Source organism: Abramis brama (assembly GCF_963993115.1).
Source record: "Abramis brama genome assembly, chromosome: 15".
In the NCBI taxonomy this organism is placed as follows: domain Eukaryota; kingdom Metazoa; phylum Chordata; class Actinopteri; order Cypriniformes; family Leuciscidae; genus Abramis; species Abramis brama.
This window is the reverse complement of record NC_139977.1, coordinates 20855561-20873042: the sequence shown is the minus strand read 5'-3', so window position 1 is coordinate 20873042 and position 17482 is coordinate 20855561. Positions and strand designations below refer to the sequence as shown.

At 38.5% G+C, this 17482-nt stretch overlaps 2 protein-coding genes across 2 annotated transcripts; both read left to right on the top strand.

Annotated features, from left to right (window-relative positions):
* Window positions 1-9184: 9184 nt before the first annotated feature.
* On the top strand, window positions 9185-14415 carry LOC311097955 (olfactory receptor 6E1-like; the record flags this gene model as incomplete). The annotated part of the gene is made up of 3 exons (XM_084137965.1): window positions 9185-9455; window positions 12458-13420; window positions 14315-14415. 3 exons carry the CDS (start codon window positions 9185-9187, stop codon window positions 14413-14415), a joined length of 1335 nt encoding a protein of 444 aa, XP_083994091.1.
* Window positions 14416-16348: 1933 nt separating this feature from the next.
* Window positions 16349-17275, top strand: LOC311097954 (olfactory receptor 52D1-like; the record flags this gene model as incomplete). Its single annotated transcript, XM_084137964.1, has 1 exon — window positions 16349-17275. One exon carries the CDS (start codon window positions 16349-16351, stop codon window positions 17273-17275), a length of 927 nt encoding a protein of 308 aa, XP_083994090.1.
* Window positions 17276-17482: the final 207 nt, after the last annotated feature.

Below are 17482 nucleotides of genomic sequence, written 5' to 3'. Positions count from 1 at the left end.
TGTTTCTAAGGTGGAAAAAGGCTGTTTTTGTAACATACGAAATATGATTTTCAAAAGACAGGTTACAATCGAGTATAACACCCAGGTCTTTTACTGTAGAGGATAAAGTAACAGGACATCCTATGATGTCAAAGTTGTATTGTGAGAGGTTTTGTGGGCGGTTTTTTGAACCGATAAGTATTACCTCTGTCTTGTCTGGATTTAATAATAGAAAATTACGCGTCATCCAATCTTTTATATCTTTAACACACTCTGTCAATTTGGATAATTTAGCGTTTTCATCCGGCCGTGATGAAATATATATTTGAGTGTCATCAGCATAACAATGGAAACTAATTCCATGTTTCCTTATAATATTTCCAAGTGGCAGCATATATATTGAGAATAACAGAGGGCCCAACACAGATCCCTGCGGCACTCCATAGTTTACTGGAATTATGATCGATTTTTCTCCATTTAAATAGACAAAATGGTAGCGGTCTGATAAGTATGATCTAAACCAGCTTAATGCTTGTCCTTGAACACCAGTATAATTTTGTAGTCGATCTAAGAGTATTGTATGATCTATAGTATCGAACGCAGCACTTAGATCGAGTAAAACTAGTATTGAGATGCAGCCTTGGTCAGAAGCTAAGAGTAAATCATTTGTGATTTTAACGAGCGCAGTTTCAGTGCTATGATGCGGCCTGAATCCTGACTGAAACTTTTCATAGATATCATTTTCTTGCAAGAAAGAGCCCAGTTGAGTGGACACAACTTTTTCTAGTATTTTAGACATAAAAGGTAGATTTGAAATGGGTCTATAATTTGCTAGATTATGCGGGTCTAATTGTGGTTTCTTAATGAGAGGTGTTATAACTGCCAGTTTAAATGTTCTTGGAACATGACCTAAAGATAAAGATGAGTTAATAATATTGAGGAGAGGCTCTTCCACTACAGGTAACACTTCCTTCAGTAGTTTAGTTGGTATAGGATCTAATAAACATGTTGTTGTTTTAGATGAAGTGATAAGTTTATTTAACTCTTTTTGTTCTATAGTTGTAAAGCACTGTAATTGTTCTTGCGGGGGGAAAATTGAGGCTGAATTATAAGGTGCGATTGAGGATTGAACGTTTACAATTGTGGTTCTGATGTTTTCTATTTTCTCAGTGAAGAAGTTCATGAAATCATTACTACTAAACTGTAACGGGATATTTTGTTCGGGTGACGTCTGTTTATTTGTTAGTCTAGCCACGGTGTTAAATAAAAACCTAGGATTGTTTTGGTTGTTTTCTATTAGTTTGCGGAGGTGCTCAGCCCTGGCCGCTTTTAGGGCCTTTTTATAACGTGACATACAGTCTTTCCACGCGATTCTAAAGACCTCTAAATTAGTTTGTTTCCATTTACGCTCTAAATTACGGGTTTCTCTCTTTAGAACATGCGTAGTATTATTGTACCATGGTGCTTTAATTTTCTCTGTGACCTTTTTTAATCTAACGGGTGCAACAACATCCAATGTTCTAGAGAGAATGGTGCTCATAGTGCTTGTTAGTTCTTCTAGTTCATCTGTTTGTTTGGGTTCAGGCAGCAGCTGAGACAGATCAGACAAGCAACTCGAGAAATTATCTATGGTGGATGGAAGGATTGTTCTGCCTGGTCGAAAACGCGGCGCCGCATGACATATTACAGCAGTACGTAATATGCAAGTTACCAAGTAATGGTCAGTGACATCATCACTTTGTGGAATGATATCTATATCGGTTGGATCGGTTCCATATGATATAATTAAATCGAGTGTGTGATTAAGACGATGAGTTGGTCCGGTGACGTTTTGTTTGACCCCAAAGGAATTTAATAAATCTATAAACGCAGCCCCTAACGCATCATTTGGTGAATGAGTTCTGAAAATGATGAGTTCTGATAGGTTCAGTACTTTTGCCTATTTACAGTGATTTCCAGTTTTGCTGAGTCCACAATATAGTTGACACTAAAGTATAAGAACAGTCATATAAAAAAAAAAAAGACTGGATGATGACACCACTGTTTTCTGAAGAGCTGCTTTATATAGCTCATTCAACTTAATTTCATAATTCACTTATTTTACAATGTCTGTGTCATGAAACTGCTCCGAGACACAAAGATCGATCCAAATGCAGCTTTTAATAAGGAAGGTTGTACAGGCGGGGTCAAACAGGGCAGACAGAGCAATGTAGATCAAACAGCAAGGGTAATCCAGATAACAGGCAGAATTCGGGGCAGGCAGCGATAATCAAAAATCCAAGAACAGTCCAAGTCAGGCCAGGCAGATAACACTCATACAAATGAGGAAACAGTCCAAGATCAAAAACCAGATAAACAAAACACAGGATAAACGCTCAGAAATGCAGTGTGACACAAACAAGACTTCGCAGGGAATGATGAGGTGAACCAGGCTTATATGGGGTGAACTAAACAATATAATGAGACACAGGTGAATGTGATAATCAGGGATGATGAGTCCGGGCAGTGAATTATGGGAAATGTAGTTGTGAGTGAATAATGATAGTCTGATGTGGAGTGCCCTCTGGTGGCACTCAAGGGCACTCCAGCTGGTGACTGTTACAGTCTGTCATTGGACTGATTGAAACTGACTTAAGCTGAATAATGACACTATTGTCTTCTGTAGAGCTGCTTTATTTGAGTTTGTCTCATATTTGATGAAGTTTGCATGATTGTTATTTTCCTGTTTATCGCTGCTTTGAAACAATCTGTATTTTAAAGCATAACATAAATAAAGGTTACTTGAGTAGATTTTTTTGACTATTGACATTGTAATAAGATAATAGAACTATGAAATGAAAGTGGATAACAGCTCAGAAAATTTGGTCTTAGAATTTATTGGGAACTGTTGCTTTTTTATATTTTAGTTTCATTACAGACATTGTACCTGCAAAGCAGCAAAAGTGTCCATTTACTCTCTATTTCATATACTGTTTTTTTAATGAAAACCTGCATATGGTTTTATAGAAGGTTTTATAGAACTGTTAATGCCAGATTCTGCAGTGTTGGTCTCTGAGAGGAAATTAGAGAAGAAAATTCGCTTTCTGAGAGGAAATGTGAAGGAAAATACCTTATGTCTCCCTTAAATACAAAATTAGCAAAATATTAACAACATTTTCTAAAACTTATAATTAGGATGGTCAGAGATTGTGGCCTGACTGTCATCAGTAGGACTGTGGTTTGTCCATGGCTCTCACATCTGGGACTAGTCAGAGAAATTATAGCCCAAGGGGGACAATTATCAAACTCATCATGATAGTTAATGACCTCTGGATCTCTTTATTCTCCTCTCAGGCCAGTTTAATACTTGGTAAACAGTGTCTAATGCTGTGAGACAAACCACTAGTAATGTTTGTGAAAGTATCCCTGGCCTTGAACTAGTATGGCTGAAAAATATGGTGGTTTGTCTACTGTATGTTTGTCTGATGATTGAGTTGTGCAGATTGAGCCAAGCAGACAGAGCAAACTGATTATACAAGGTACATTGTATAATCGTACAATGTAAATATCGTACAATATTTTATTTTTTGTTAAATATCTGGTTCTTTTTTAAGGGAACTCAACTTTGCGTCAGTTGCTGACGCTATTGGGGCGCACCCTTGTGGAACCCTATGTCTGAGGCACGTGTGTAGTCACGCCAATCATTTGCCAACGCAGTGCGATGACTGTGCACCTGAGCATATAAAAAGGGCATCTGCAAAGATGTCCTCAGGAAGCTGCTTGTGTGTGTGCTTTGTGAAAGAAAAGAAAAATACCTGCATTTCAAAATAGCAATGGACATGAGCTGTGTGTTATCTGTCTGGGAGCGGTGCATACACGTTCAGTCCTCGAGGTGGTTGGATGTGTGCACTGTGACAAGTTAGAAAGCAGTTAGTTAGCACTCAGTTAGAAAGCTCCATTCCCGACTGGCTTTCTTCACAATCACTCGCCTCTGGTTCTGATAAAATATATCAAAAAGATGATACTCCTGCTCTACTCATCAAAGCCCTGCATATGATGAGTTATTAGAACTTATAAATCGTGCCAAGGCCCGACTAAGTCTGAACTGGTCCTTCCCGAAACATGAGATCGCAGATGGTCGCTTAGATGAGCGATATCATACTCTGCTTGCATGGTTCTTTCGACTTTGAGTTATTCGACAGTGGAGAGGCTGTGTGAGCAGTATTATAGGAGGATACCTCGGGTAGAAGGGAATTTAGCAAGCTATCTCTCCCCGGTGACATCCTCATCGCTGAAGGCTCACGTTATACAACATCTATAGGCTTGTGGGCAAAGAGTATGCAGCGGCCGGTAAGTCTGGTGGGGCTCTGCACACTAAAGCAGTCTGCAGGCCTACCAGTCAGACCTGCTCAAAGACCTAGACCAGGGTGAGGGTTTATCCCCCGAGGTGGTCTCCGAACTGCAAATGACCACAGATTTGCTCTTCGTGCAACCAAGCAGGCAGCCCGCTCCATTGGCCCACTCCGATTTTTGAATACTATGCATCTCAAATGTCTGGCTAATAAAGGAAAAAAAAAGAAGAGTTTAAGATTCATGTTAAACGGACTTGAAACGGTTACTATTTGGCTTAACTCTTTGTTTTCATGTTGAAAGAACATGTTTCAATGAAGTAACTTGATCAAATATAGAAAACAGGATTCACACTTCCCATCATGATTTGCACAGGGCTGGATAGGTAGAGTAAATGTTGAAATAAAGTGTTAGATGAGTAAATTGGGAAACTAGTAAAAGAGTATTTGATGTGCTGGACAGTACTTTGGCCCGAACCCGAGTACTCCCCCGTATCCCTGGCTGTGATAGGAACAAGCAAAAAGTGAGGAGTCGGGGTGGTGGAGGGATGCTGAAAACTGTTGAGGAACATAGGTGAGTCGGCTACGTATAGGCCTCATCTGAACGTGTTCCTTACGAACTTTGTTAATAAAACATTTAAAAATGCAAGATGCAAAAACACAAGGTCTGGAGATGCTTTTTTAAACTTGTTTTAACTTGAGAACTGCATCATGCATGAGATGCTGCAAAAGACGCAAGACACGAGTACAACTGTTAAACATGTTCGTCTATCGTGTGTTTACATTGAAAAACAATATAAAAGTAGTGCAGTGGAATAGAGAAATGTGTTATGTGTGAATGGCCCCTTAATCTTCTATGTTAGTATTTAAAAGAGTTTCTGTTATAAAGGTGTTTTTGGGGTAAAGAATGTGTACATGTGTAAAGAAAAGCTTTTGAGGAAATGTATTTATAGGCTATAGTTCATATTTAAGGGGGTTGATTATTTAAGTAGTAAAATGGATTTTATATTCAATGGACAACAGGATTATAAATGTAACACATACAGTATATTAACAAAGAACTGGAGGAACTGTATTTAAATGAGATCTCATTTCACTTTCGGTTTTAGGAGCAAAAACGTGTTAAAAAAGTAAAGACCAGAAGGTGATTTTTCCATGAATATATATACAAATTTGGACTTAGAACTTGCTTTAGAATGATAAAGAGACAAAAGTGAAATTGCCTCTTAAACAGCTGAATAATACACTACACTCTTAAAAATAAACCTTTCCATTGCACAAAAGGTTCTTTATAGTGAAAAAAGGTTCTTTAGATTTTTTAAATGTTCTTCACACTAAAACAAAAATGGTTATTTTAAGAACTGTTCACTAAAAGGTTATTTTTTTCCGAAGCACACAACTTATTTATAGGCACATCAGTGATCCTTAACGCCTCAATTTCATGATTCTCAACATACAAGGTAAGAACTCAACAGCAATGAGCAATTGATGTTAGGACTAATTCTGTTCAAAGAGACACCTCTGACGGAGACACCTCTGGACTCTGGATGGGGACAGAGACACCTCTGGACGGGGACGGAGACACCTATGACGGAGACACCTCTGGACAGGGACGGAGAAACCTCTGAACGTGGACGGGGACGGAGAGGACTCTGGACGTGGATGGAGACACCTTTGTATGGGGACAGATACACCTTTGTATGGGGACAGATACACCTCTGAGGGAGACACCTCTGGACAGGGACGGAGACACCTCTGGACGGGGACGGAGACACCTCCGGACAGGGACGGAGAAACCTCTGGACATGGACGGAGACACCTCTGGACTCTGGACGTGGACGGAGACACCTCTGGATGTGGACACCTCTGGACTCTGGATGGGGATGGGGACACTTTCTGGACAGGGACGGAGACATCTCTGGATGGGGACGGAGACACCTCTGGATGGGACAGAGACACCTCTGGACAGGGATGGGGACGGAGACACCTATGGACTCTGGACAGGGACAGAGACATCTCTGGACAGGGACGGAGACACCTGTGATGGAGACACCTCTTGACTCTGGAGGGGATGGAGAAACCTCTGGACGAGGACATCTCTGGACGTGGACGGAGAAGCTTCTGGACTCTGGACAGGGACGAAGCGACCTCTGGAAGGGGACAGAGACACCTCTGACGGAGACATCTCTGGATGGGGATGGAGAAAACTGACGGAGACACCTCTGGACGGGGACGGAGAAACATTTGGAAGGGGACAGAGACAAAAAAAAAAAGTGTTCAAAAGCTTGAAAAGCATTTTTTGTTTTTATTTGTCACATTTTTCCATTTGAAACAATCATTTTATTTTATCTTTTTTTGTGTGTGTGTGTGCAAATGGATAAATGTAGATGTGTGGTAGCATGAAAATGGATAATAGGACTTATTTTGCAACCTACACCCTGATGGAACCAAAAGACTCTAAATCATATCGACATATTTCTATTGTAGGACCTGGTTTTCCTGCTAAGACAAAAGCTGAGATCAAAACCCTGCAATTAAACAAAACGCAGGACACCGCTGTTATGACTGACTCAGGGACATTACAATAGATAGGAGACCATGCCACGAGCAAACGGTGCAAAACATAAGTTTATTGTGTATCTAACACAAATTTAAACAACAGAACCAACAATGGGGTGTGAATGTAAGTATCAGTAGTGTAGGCAGGTGCATGGATGTGTTGTGTGTGTGGGTGCAAGTGTTGAGTGTAAAAATAAAAGACATAAACTTAGATAAACTTAAATGTGCATCTGTGTGAAGTCCTGGTGTCCCGAGCGAGGCGTGGACCTGGACAGGTCAACAGAGCAGCGTTCGAGCCTTTAGCCACCAGACCAGAGCAGGAAGAGAGCACTTCAGCAGAGGAGCTCCTATTTAAACACCAGTTTCCCAGGTACCAGCAATTAGGCTTGAAAGAGAAGAGGAGGGGCAGGAGAGCGACCAGAAACAGGCCAAGGGCCGTAACACCGCCTTGCCCAAACTTATCTCCTTGTTTATCTATGCATTCCCCCTCTCCCTACCTTTCCCTCTTATTCAAGTCACTGAAAGTTCCCTAAAGAATGCCTATACAGTATATCACATATGATGTATCTTGTGAATCTATTGTTTTTTCCCTTTCATGTTTGTTATAATTTTAAATATCTTAGTGCGATTGGTAAAATGGTCTCAATTTCATTGCAGTCACTGGTATTATGAGAAAGATTGAAAATTTAGGTGAATTATGTTCTCCTTTTTGGGTGGTGTCTTTTCAAGATATCTGATAATAAATATTTACAACCCATTTGGTCTGGTCTGGGTATTTAAGAAAAGGTGGCAGCGCAGCCATTTAGGAATCTGTAACCAGAAAACCCCCACACAGTGCTGTCTTGAGTTTCTGCACTCAGAAAACACACACACTGCTGTGTGTCTCTGTCTGTCAGGTTTGCATATACATTTCTTACTCTTTGAGCAATTGATGTTATGCGGGAGGAAAATACTAGTCAGCACGGCTTAAATGGGAAGTGAGCACCCGCTCCGATGTTCTTACGGACAACAAACGTATTTATACCTTGCAAATAACATTGGTACAAAACAAATAATGCGATTATATGCGTATTAAAGTTGACCTACGAATAACATACTCATGCAGGCTTTTCATCTTCACGAGTCTCCCCGCCGGTCTTCCAGCGCCGCTGCGGGAGGAAAATACTAGTCAGCACGGCTTAAATGGGAAATGAGCACCTGCTCCAATGTTCTTACAGATAGCTATATTAATTCAAACATATTTATACCTTGCAAATAACATTTGTATAAAACAAATAAGGCGATTACATGTGTTTTGAAGTATACCTTTAACGTCTACTCCTAGGAGGACTGTAATCTTTACGACGCTGCGGGAGGAAAAGGCCAGAAAATTAACGCTTGCTTATATATTCTTAAAGAAACGCATTAACTAAAACGTAGCTTTATATACTGAAAATAAATAATATCAGAATAAAACATATAAAGCGATTTAAAAAGTCTAAAAAACGATAGTTAACCTACCATACTCTTGTGGGCTTTCATCTTCATGATGAGTCTGTCACATAGCCGTTGTGTGAGGAGGTGTGTGGTTGTTTTTCCCTGGTCAGTACTGTATTTAGGTTTACAGTAGGCTAATATTTTCCCAGAATGCATTGAAAATCTACAATAACATACTGTAAACAGCTTATACAGTAAGAAAATGTTAAGAATACAGTAATAATGCAGTGAAAACAACAGAAATCATTTACAGTGCATGTTTTCTGGTGCTCTATATTCTGATATTGTTTGTGAACATTTGGCTCAGTATTGTCTTGGAGAGAGCCCTTCATGAACCAATGTATCTTTTTTTTTCCTGTGTAATCTGCATATAAATTACCTTTATGGAACAGCAGGATTTTATGCTGGATTCATATGTAATTCCTTCTATTGTGTGTGCCCTCCAAGATTTTGTGATCTACAGTTCAGCTATGTGTGATTATTGTTCAATAGCAGCGATGGGCATATGACAGACGTGGCAACTCAAAGATATACAAATTTGCATGTGTCCTATTACTGTCATGATTATGTTCAGTTAGTTTCATTTTTATGGACTTTTTAGTTTAGTGAGTTGCTAAATGAGTTGAATGAGTTGCTAAATGAGATGAGTTGCACTCATCAGTTTCCTGCCTCTTTTGTTTGTCTCCTTGGTTACTTCCCTGTATTTAAGTCCCCATGTTTCATTTGAGTTTGTCCAGTCTATTTGTTCCTAGTTCCCTTTCAGTCAGTCACGTTCAATGTTATGTCAGAATGACTGATGAATTGGGATCTCGCCTGAGAGTGAGTGTAATCTTCAAGTGTAAATGGGGGAGAGTAGGAGTTGTCTGAGCCTGACCAAGAGCTGGCGGCTATGCTTTCCCGGGCCGCCGAGAGAGCTGCACAAGGGTAGTTCTGACCCAGGGCTGATGCAGGAGCTGCGCACAGCGACGGACCTCACCCTGCATGTGACAAAGGTCACTACGTGCTCCCTTGGTCAGACGATGTTCAACTTGGTGGTCCAGGAACGCCATCTCTGGCTGAACCTGGCGGATATGAGGGAGACCGACAAGTATCAGGCCATGTCCACACTAATACGTTTTTCGTTTGAAAATGTATATTTTTCTCTCCGTTTTGGCCTTCCGTCCACACTGAGACGGCGTTTTAAGTCAACAAAGCTTTTGGAAAACACTCTCCAAAGCGGATAAATTTGAAAACGCTGTCTTCGTTTTGACAGCCTTGTTAAAAATTAATGTCAGTTTGTACATACTGCAGATTGCGTTTCTTCAAAGGAGACGGAATGTTTACTCGCAGTTGTTGTTTAGCGGCGGAACTCGAGGACAGTTGCATTTCAGACCGTACATGGAGCGGAGATTTTGGGTGAGACCTCGATTGCGTGGTGGGATTACTTTGTGCGTGGAATTGTCGTGCCTGAGGAGTGGCGTGAAAATTTTAGGATGTCTAGGGATTCTCTGTATCATCTGAGTGAACTGTTACGACCTCAAAATCAAGGCCAGACAACACGACTGAGATCACCGGTGGACGTTGTTACAAAGGTTGCATGAACTCTATACTATTTAAGTGACGAAGGTAGACTGCGGAAAACAGCGAATGCGTTTGGATTAGCCCGACAAACTGTGTCTAAAATAATCAGAGAAGTGTGCAGGGCTATCACATTTCACCTGGGTCCTGAGTATGTTTCACTTCCATTCACAGAACCAGAGGTACAGACACTTGTCACAAACTTTTATGAAACACACGGAATGCCACAGTGTCTAGGGGCTATTGACGGCACGCATATCGAAATTAAGCAGCCTTCATCAAACTCCACTGATTACATCAACTGGAAAGGCAAATTATCCTTGAATGTACAGGCTACCTGTGATTACAAGTACACATTCATACAAGTACACATTCATTGTTATTAAATGGCCTGGCAGCGTTCACGATGCTCGAATATTTGCAAATTCAAAAATCAATGCTTACTTGAGAGATGAAAAGATTCCTTCTTGTCCAAATGTAATCGTGGAGGGAGAAGATCCTGTTCCTGTATTTCTTCTCGGAGACCCAGCATACCCCCTGCTGCCCTATGTTATGAAAGAGTATGCGAGTGGAGGTTCTACTCCTCAGGAACAGTACTTTGGGTTTTCACTGTGCAAGTGCAGAATGGTGATTGAATGCTCATTTGGACGTTTAAAAACACGATTTGGAGCATTGCGGAGGGCAATGGGCATGAATCTGGATGATCTTCCATTCCTCATCAATGCCTGTTTTGTTTTACATAACTTTTGTGAAGCTAACAGAGAAATAATTCCAGACCAAAATGTTGCTGCAGCTGTCCAATATGACAGAGACTTCCAGCCACCAACACGGCACAATAATATCAGAACAGAATGCATCTCCCTGGCCCCCCCAGTTCCTAGACACACCTCAGTCCTTAGGCTCCTCTGCACTTTTTGAGCTCTATCCAATCATCATCGCAGCTTCCCTATGGGGGAAAGAGTGGTCAACTAAAAGCATTCTGGTCCATTGTGACAACGAAACAACTGTGTACTGCATTAACAAAGGCCATTCTCGCTCACCTGCGATCTCCGCTTGCATTCAGTTTATAATAACTGCCAAACACACCCCAGTCCCTCATTATTCTCAGCTGATCTTCCCATAAATCATCCGCTAAAATCCCTTCTGGACACTTCTATCAATTCCATCCTCCAAGCAGTTTCACATAGAACCCTCCAAACATATTACACAGCATGGAAATCTTTCAAAACATTTAACCTCTCTCACAACCTGCTGTTTCCCGATTTCTCTCTTTTATCAGTTACGTCCTTCATATCTCACCTTAACAGAGTAAAAGGTCTCCAAGCCGGATCCATAAAAAGCTATCTAAGCGGCATTACATTTTTCCATAAATTAGCCTACGGTAAGCCTGCCCCCGCCATAAATAACTCTCAAACTTCCCTTCTCATTAAAGGAATTCAAATAACTCATCCCACCCGCCCAGATACCAGACAACCTATTACAATCGACATACTCACCAAATGTATTTCAACTCTCTGTCTCGGATACCATTCCACCAACACCGCCCGCACACTAGAAGCAATGTTCAATGTTCTACACACTCAAAAGTATCTACTTTTTCTTCACAAAAAGAGTACATACTTATAGGGCGTAGTATAAGTAGGCGAATTGAGACGCATCTTAGCGAAAAACACTTGCGTCGCACCTGGCGCTGCATTGCACCGGCTGATAGGCCCCATTGTGTTGAGCCTGCATGGAACAACCTTCCTGCCTGAAAATTTTATCCTAACCATATCCCTACCCCTAAACATTACCCTACCCATAATCAGAGTGAAATGATAGGTGAATAACACTGATGTAGAAGCACCTAATGCTGGTTGTAAGCCTAAACTTGACATAAACTGTAAACTTGTCCCTCAAATCTGATTGGTTGATTTGAATGTTGTTCCAGGATCAACAAAGTTGTTGATCCCAGAACACATTGCACTTGGAAATCAGGTTCCAAGTGGGCACACGACATATCAGCAAATGGACAACTGAAGTATATTTTCAACTTTGTGCTAGGATCCATAGCTACACACAACAATGCAAACTGGTGCAAAGCATGTACACAAAAACCCTAATACCTGTAGATGAAAACAGCTTAAATACTTTGAATATGTATTTTGTTAATCTATTTAGTACCACATTACCATAAAGATGCGTCATGCTACATTATGTTACATACAACAAATTATAAAAAAATAATAAGTTTTTTCAATTAATGAAAAAGGTGAAGGCTTATTTGTGCTTTCACTTATAACAAATAAAATGTGTTTTATGCAGTACCCCCCCCCCCCATGAGCTAACAATTAAACCCAAGAGATTTCAGTATTCAGTACATCTCCTACAGAATTCCCTAATGATAAAATACTAATAAAAACCAACCAATCCTCCCAACATTCTGTTTATTAGTGAGAGACTCACTGTCTTTCCTTCAGCCAACAGTGGATGCAGAAGACTAATGATATGTAAACTGTTTTAAAAGTTTATCTAAACTTTGTTGTATTGCATTTCCATTTTGCTTCATGTGATTTAAGGGATCATGCATACCATGATTGATAACATGTCTTATCCTGTGATACTGACCCTCATGGTGCCCAAGGAATCAAAATCATATAGACATGTGTATTTTATTTGCTTTCTTGCCTTATATGTGCTTATATTGTTAATTAATATTCGTCTTGTTTTGGTCATTATCATGGAGAAAGCACTTCATGAACCGATGTACATTTTCTTGTCTCATCTGTGTGTAAATGCGGTTTATGGAGCCTCAGGATTCTACCCTAAATTTCTGTCTAATTTAATATTGGATTCATATGTGATCTCCTCTCACATGTGTGCCCTGCAGATCTTTGTTATTTACAGCTCTTTACTGTGTGAGTTTACAATATTAACAGTGATGTCTTATGATAGATATGTAGCCATATGCAAACCTTTAGACTATCATTCCAAATTAACTAAATTCACCTGTGTGAAATTAATTATGTTTTCATGGATTGTACCCACTATTTCTGTGTTCACTGGCACTCTGTTAGCAAATTTGAAGCCATTTTGTGCTTATCATGTAGATAAATTATATTGTGACAACTGGTCAGTTGTAAAACTTTCTTGTGCATCATCTTTTATAAATAATGTCTATGGATATATTGTTGCTGTCATATTTGTTAGCTTTGTAGTTATCATAATAGTGTCCTATATTAAACTGATCTCTGCATGTAAAGCATCTTTAGAAAACAGAAGGAAATTCTGGCAAACGTGTCTGCCACACATTTTATTACTGATAAATTTCACTTTTGCTGTGTTATTTGATATAATGTATAGCAGATATGGTTCAAATGATATTCCAGAGAGTCTGCGTCATTTTTTGGCTTTAGAATTAATTATAGTGCCACCTGTTTTTAACCCACTAATCTATGGGTTAAATATAAGAGCAGTGCGCCAAAGAGTTTTTACTTCATGTGTTGTATCAAGAGTAAATGTTTCACGTGCACCAAGAAGATGTAAAACATAATTATATAATTCTGTACTTTTCTGAATGCTTAAACAGTTGTCATGACACTTTGGTTTTTATAAATGAATTGTGACCAAATTAATTTTGTATAAGCATATTACTAATGAAGTGTGAAATATGTATATGATATATTTATATGTCTCTTGATTCAAGACCAAAAATATGACTAAAAAGATATTTTCTTAACAAGTAGGCCTACCCTGGATCATAATGGTCTCTTAAGAGTTTTCTGTAGATGTCTTTTTATATCTTAACATCATTATTGTATATTTGTGCAAGGTTTCCTCTATAAATGTGGTATTCTATAAACAGGTAAATCAAATAGATATATAGAATCACATGACAAAACCAGGAAAAAAAAGGAACTATGACTACAAAATAAAAGACATAAAAACATAAATGTGAACCAAAACTGCTGTATTTGACCGAGCAGTGGTTTGGGTCGCTAGCCAATGTATTAAATTTCTCCAATACATAAAATAAGTAAGCTTGATCGGAGTTCTTGTGGGGAGAAGAATTTATTGAAGGTTTGTAGTGTAGCAGTCCTTCAGCAGCGATGAAATCATGTCACCCTTTAACAATCTTAACCCAAAGTTCTGTCTGTGTGACTGAACTTTATACATGACAACAAAATGGCTACAAACAAAGGAAAACTGTTAGGATCTCCCACAGGAGATCGATCTACGCTGCAATCTACCCTGAGCAATGTTGTTTCACACCCATCATTTTCTATGGGCCATATGTCTGTATGGGCCATTTGGTTCACACCTTTACAGACACTGTTTTCAGTTGATTGCATCTTGAGGCACAGTAACAATGTAAATGCATCTGACTTAAGTTAACCGAAAATGCACATAATCTTTCAACCTGGACTGTGGAGCAGTGGCGAGCCTGGGCCGTGTAGCAGTGGGCGAGACCATGGACCTTGGAACAATGGCATGCCTGGTCTGTGGAGCAGTGGCGGGTGTGGAGTGTGGGCCGTGAAGCACTGGACGAGGCCATGGTGGATCAGGTGGCCATGGCGGAGCTAGTGATCACCAAGGCAGAGTAGATGGAGCAGTAGACCACCATGGTGGAGCAGGTGGTGGTGATGATCCATCACCACCACCTGTTTCCAATCAATTTAATCTTATTGGAAAAGATGATTTCTGTCACTGCTGCAAACTGACCACCATATAGAATATGAAGAATATCCAACATTTTAGGAGTCAGCTGTCCTAAAACTGCAAAGGTACCAACACAATAAAAGCACTCAGCAAAATATCGTCTAATTATCGTTATCGATAAAATCCCAGAAAATATTGAGATATACTTTTTTGTCAATATCGCACACCCCTAACATGACATTTTGAGAGCAATAAATTATATGGTTTCATTTAGTAAGATTACAACAAAATCCTTTAAATATGGGGTGTACCAAACCTATTAAATGTTGGGCTGTTTACGCAGGTATTGTTACTAAAATTGACATTTATTTCATTTTGACATTTATTTTAACAAATCAAGACGTTTGCAAAGTGTTGTGCTCTTTGGTCTTATTTAAAATGAAAAAATGCACCTTGCCTTAATATATATATATATATATATATAATATCAATATATATATATTTTTTTGTCACAAATATCAATTATTTGAACATATAACCAACAATTTCTTTAAAATAAAATGGCACATGAGTTTCGATAACAGACTGAGAAAACATGCATCCATCTTCTGCTTAGAAAAAAACTTGTAAACAATTAAATAAAGTTGCCTGAGATTGACCAATACACATTTTGAATAGTTAAATATGTGTAGTATTAGATTCAGTTTTGAAAAAAGATAAAAAAAAATAAAGTTTAATTTTGAAGAGTTAACAAGCAAATTTTAAACAAGAAAAAAAATTATAGGGCTTCATACTTTTAGGGCTTAGGGCTTCCATTTCGGTCTAGCCTACTTAGTTTATCACCATAGTATACATACACCTCTAAACGTTTTATTTAATATTTATATAAATGTTGTACAATTACTTTATTACTGCTAGCAAGCTAACATAGCTTGGATTAATTTCCAATCGATCTCACTTCCTGGATAGCATTAAAACTGACTAAAGGAAACATCCTTATATATATATATATATATATATATATATATATATATATATAAAAAAAAATTCAGTTTTAGGTTTTAGATTATATTTCACGTTTCAGTACACAATATATTATTAAAAAACTATATGACTTAAGTTACCTTTCATAATCAGGCTGCAGCTGCTTCTTTGTGTTGACTGTCAATGGACCTTTAAAATTTGAACCGTCGCTGCCAAAACCGTATAACCCAACAGCCGGTTTATTACTAGAAATTACCCACGATGGTTTAAAATGACCCAACATTTTTTTTTTAAATAACCCAACATATTGACCCAATATGTGGAACCCAATGGTTGGGTAAAACAAATAATCCAACGTTTTTTTACTGTAGTATAATACTACTATTACTAGAATTTTAGCATAGTCCTCCCTGAATTTGTTACAGTGTGCTGTCATGTTGTTTTTGAAGCTAGAAAATCCATAGAGAATTAGAAAAAATTACTGACATGAATGCTAACCACTTAGTTATTATTGCAGCTTACCTTTATAGCAAAAAGAGAGACTTTAAAGAATAAAATCATTTAATCATTTAATTGTTTATTTCAGTAATTCAGATTGATTGCAATTTTTTGTTGAGGAGTGAATAATTAATCTCAAGACATTTTAGAACTTCTTTTACAGATTTCCCAAATGACAAATCACTTATTAATATAAAGCCAAGCAACACCTTGTCTGTTCCAGTTCTGAACACCCAGCTCTTCATATCTGGATGGGTCTGTTTATTTGCCTTCTTTTGAACTATGTTATTCATTGACTGTGACTGTGATTTGAGACCACCCATAACTTGATGGATAACATGTCTTATGCTGTGATACTGACTCTCATGGTGCCCAGAGACTCCAAATCATATAGGCACTTATACTTCACTTGTTTTCTTTCCCTCTATCTGCTTATTTTGTCAATTAATATTTGTCTTGTCATAGTAATTATAAAGGAGAAATCTCTACATGAACCAATGTACATGTTCTTGTCTCATCTGTGTTTAAATGGGGTTTATGGAGCCTCGGGATTCTACCCTAAAATTATGTCTGATTTAATATTGGATTCATATGTGATCTCCTCTCACATGTGTGCTCTGCAATCCTTTGTTATTTACAGCTCTTTACTGTGTGAGTTTACAATATTAACAGTGATGTCTTATGATAGATATGTAGCCATATGCAAACCTTTAGACTATCATTCCAAATTAACTATATTCACCTGTGTGAAATTAATTCTGTTTTCATGGATTGTTCCCATCTGCGTCTCAGTTATAGCAGTCCTGTTATCAAACTTGAGGCCATTTTGTAAAAATCACATTGATAAATTATATTGTGATAACTGGTCAGTTGTAAAACTGTCTTGTGTATCATCTTTTGCGAATAATGTCTATGGATATATTGTCGCCGTTATATTGTTTAGCTGTGCAGTTATTATCATAGTGTCCTATGTTAAACTAATCTCTGCATGTAAAGCATCTTTAGAAAACAGAAGGAAATTCTGGCAAACGTGTCTGCCACACATATTATCACTGATAAATTTCACTTTTGCTTTCCTATTTGATTTCATGTATAACAGATATGGTTCAAATGACATTCCAGAGAGTCTGCGTAATTTTTTGGCTTTAGAATTAGTTATAGTCCCACATGTTTTTAATCCAGTAATCTATGGGTTAAATATTAGAGCAGTGCGAAAAAGAGTTTTTTTTTCATGTCTTGCAGCAAGAGTAGGCTAAATGTTTCACAAGCACCAAAAAGTAAAACCTCATTTGTGTTATGTGTGTAAGGTAGAAGTTTTGCTGTGTTTCAGCTGTATCTCACAGATTTTCACACTTGGCAAAGAACACTGTTGATGCTACATAATGCGAAAAATGTTGAATGTATTGAGTTACATTTTCAACCCAGTGTGCATTCCTTTATGACTCTCATGTTAGTGTTAAGGT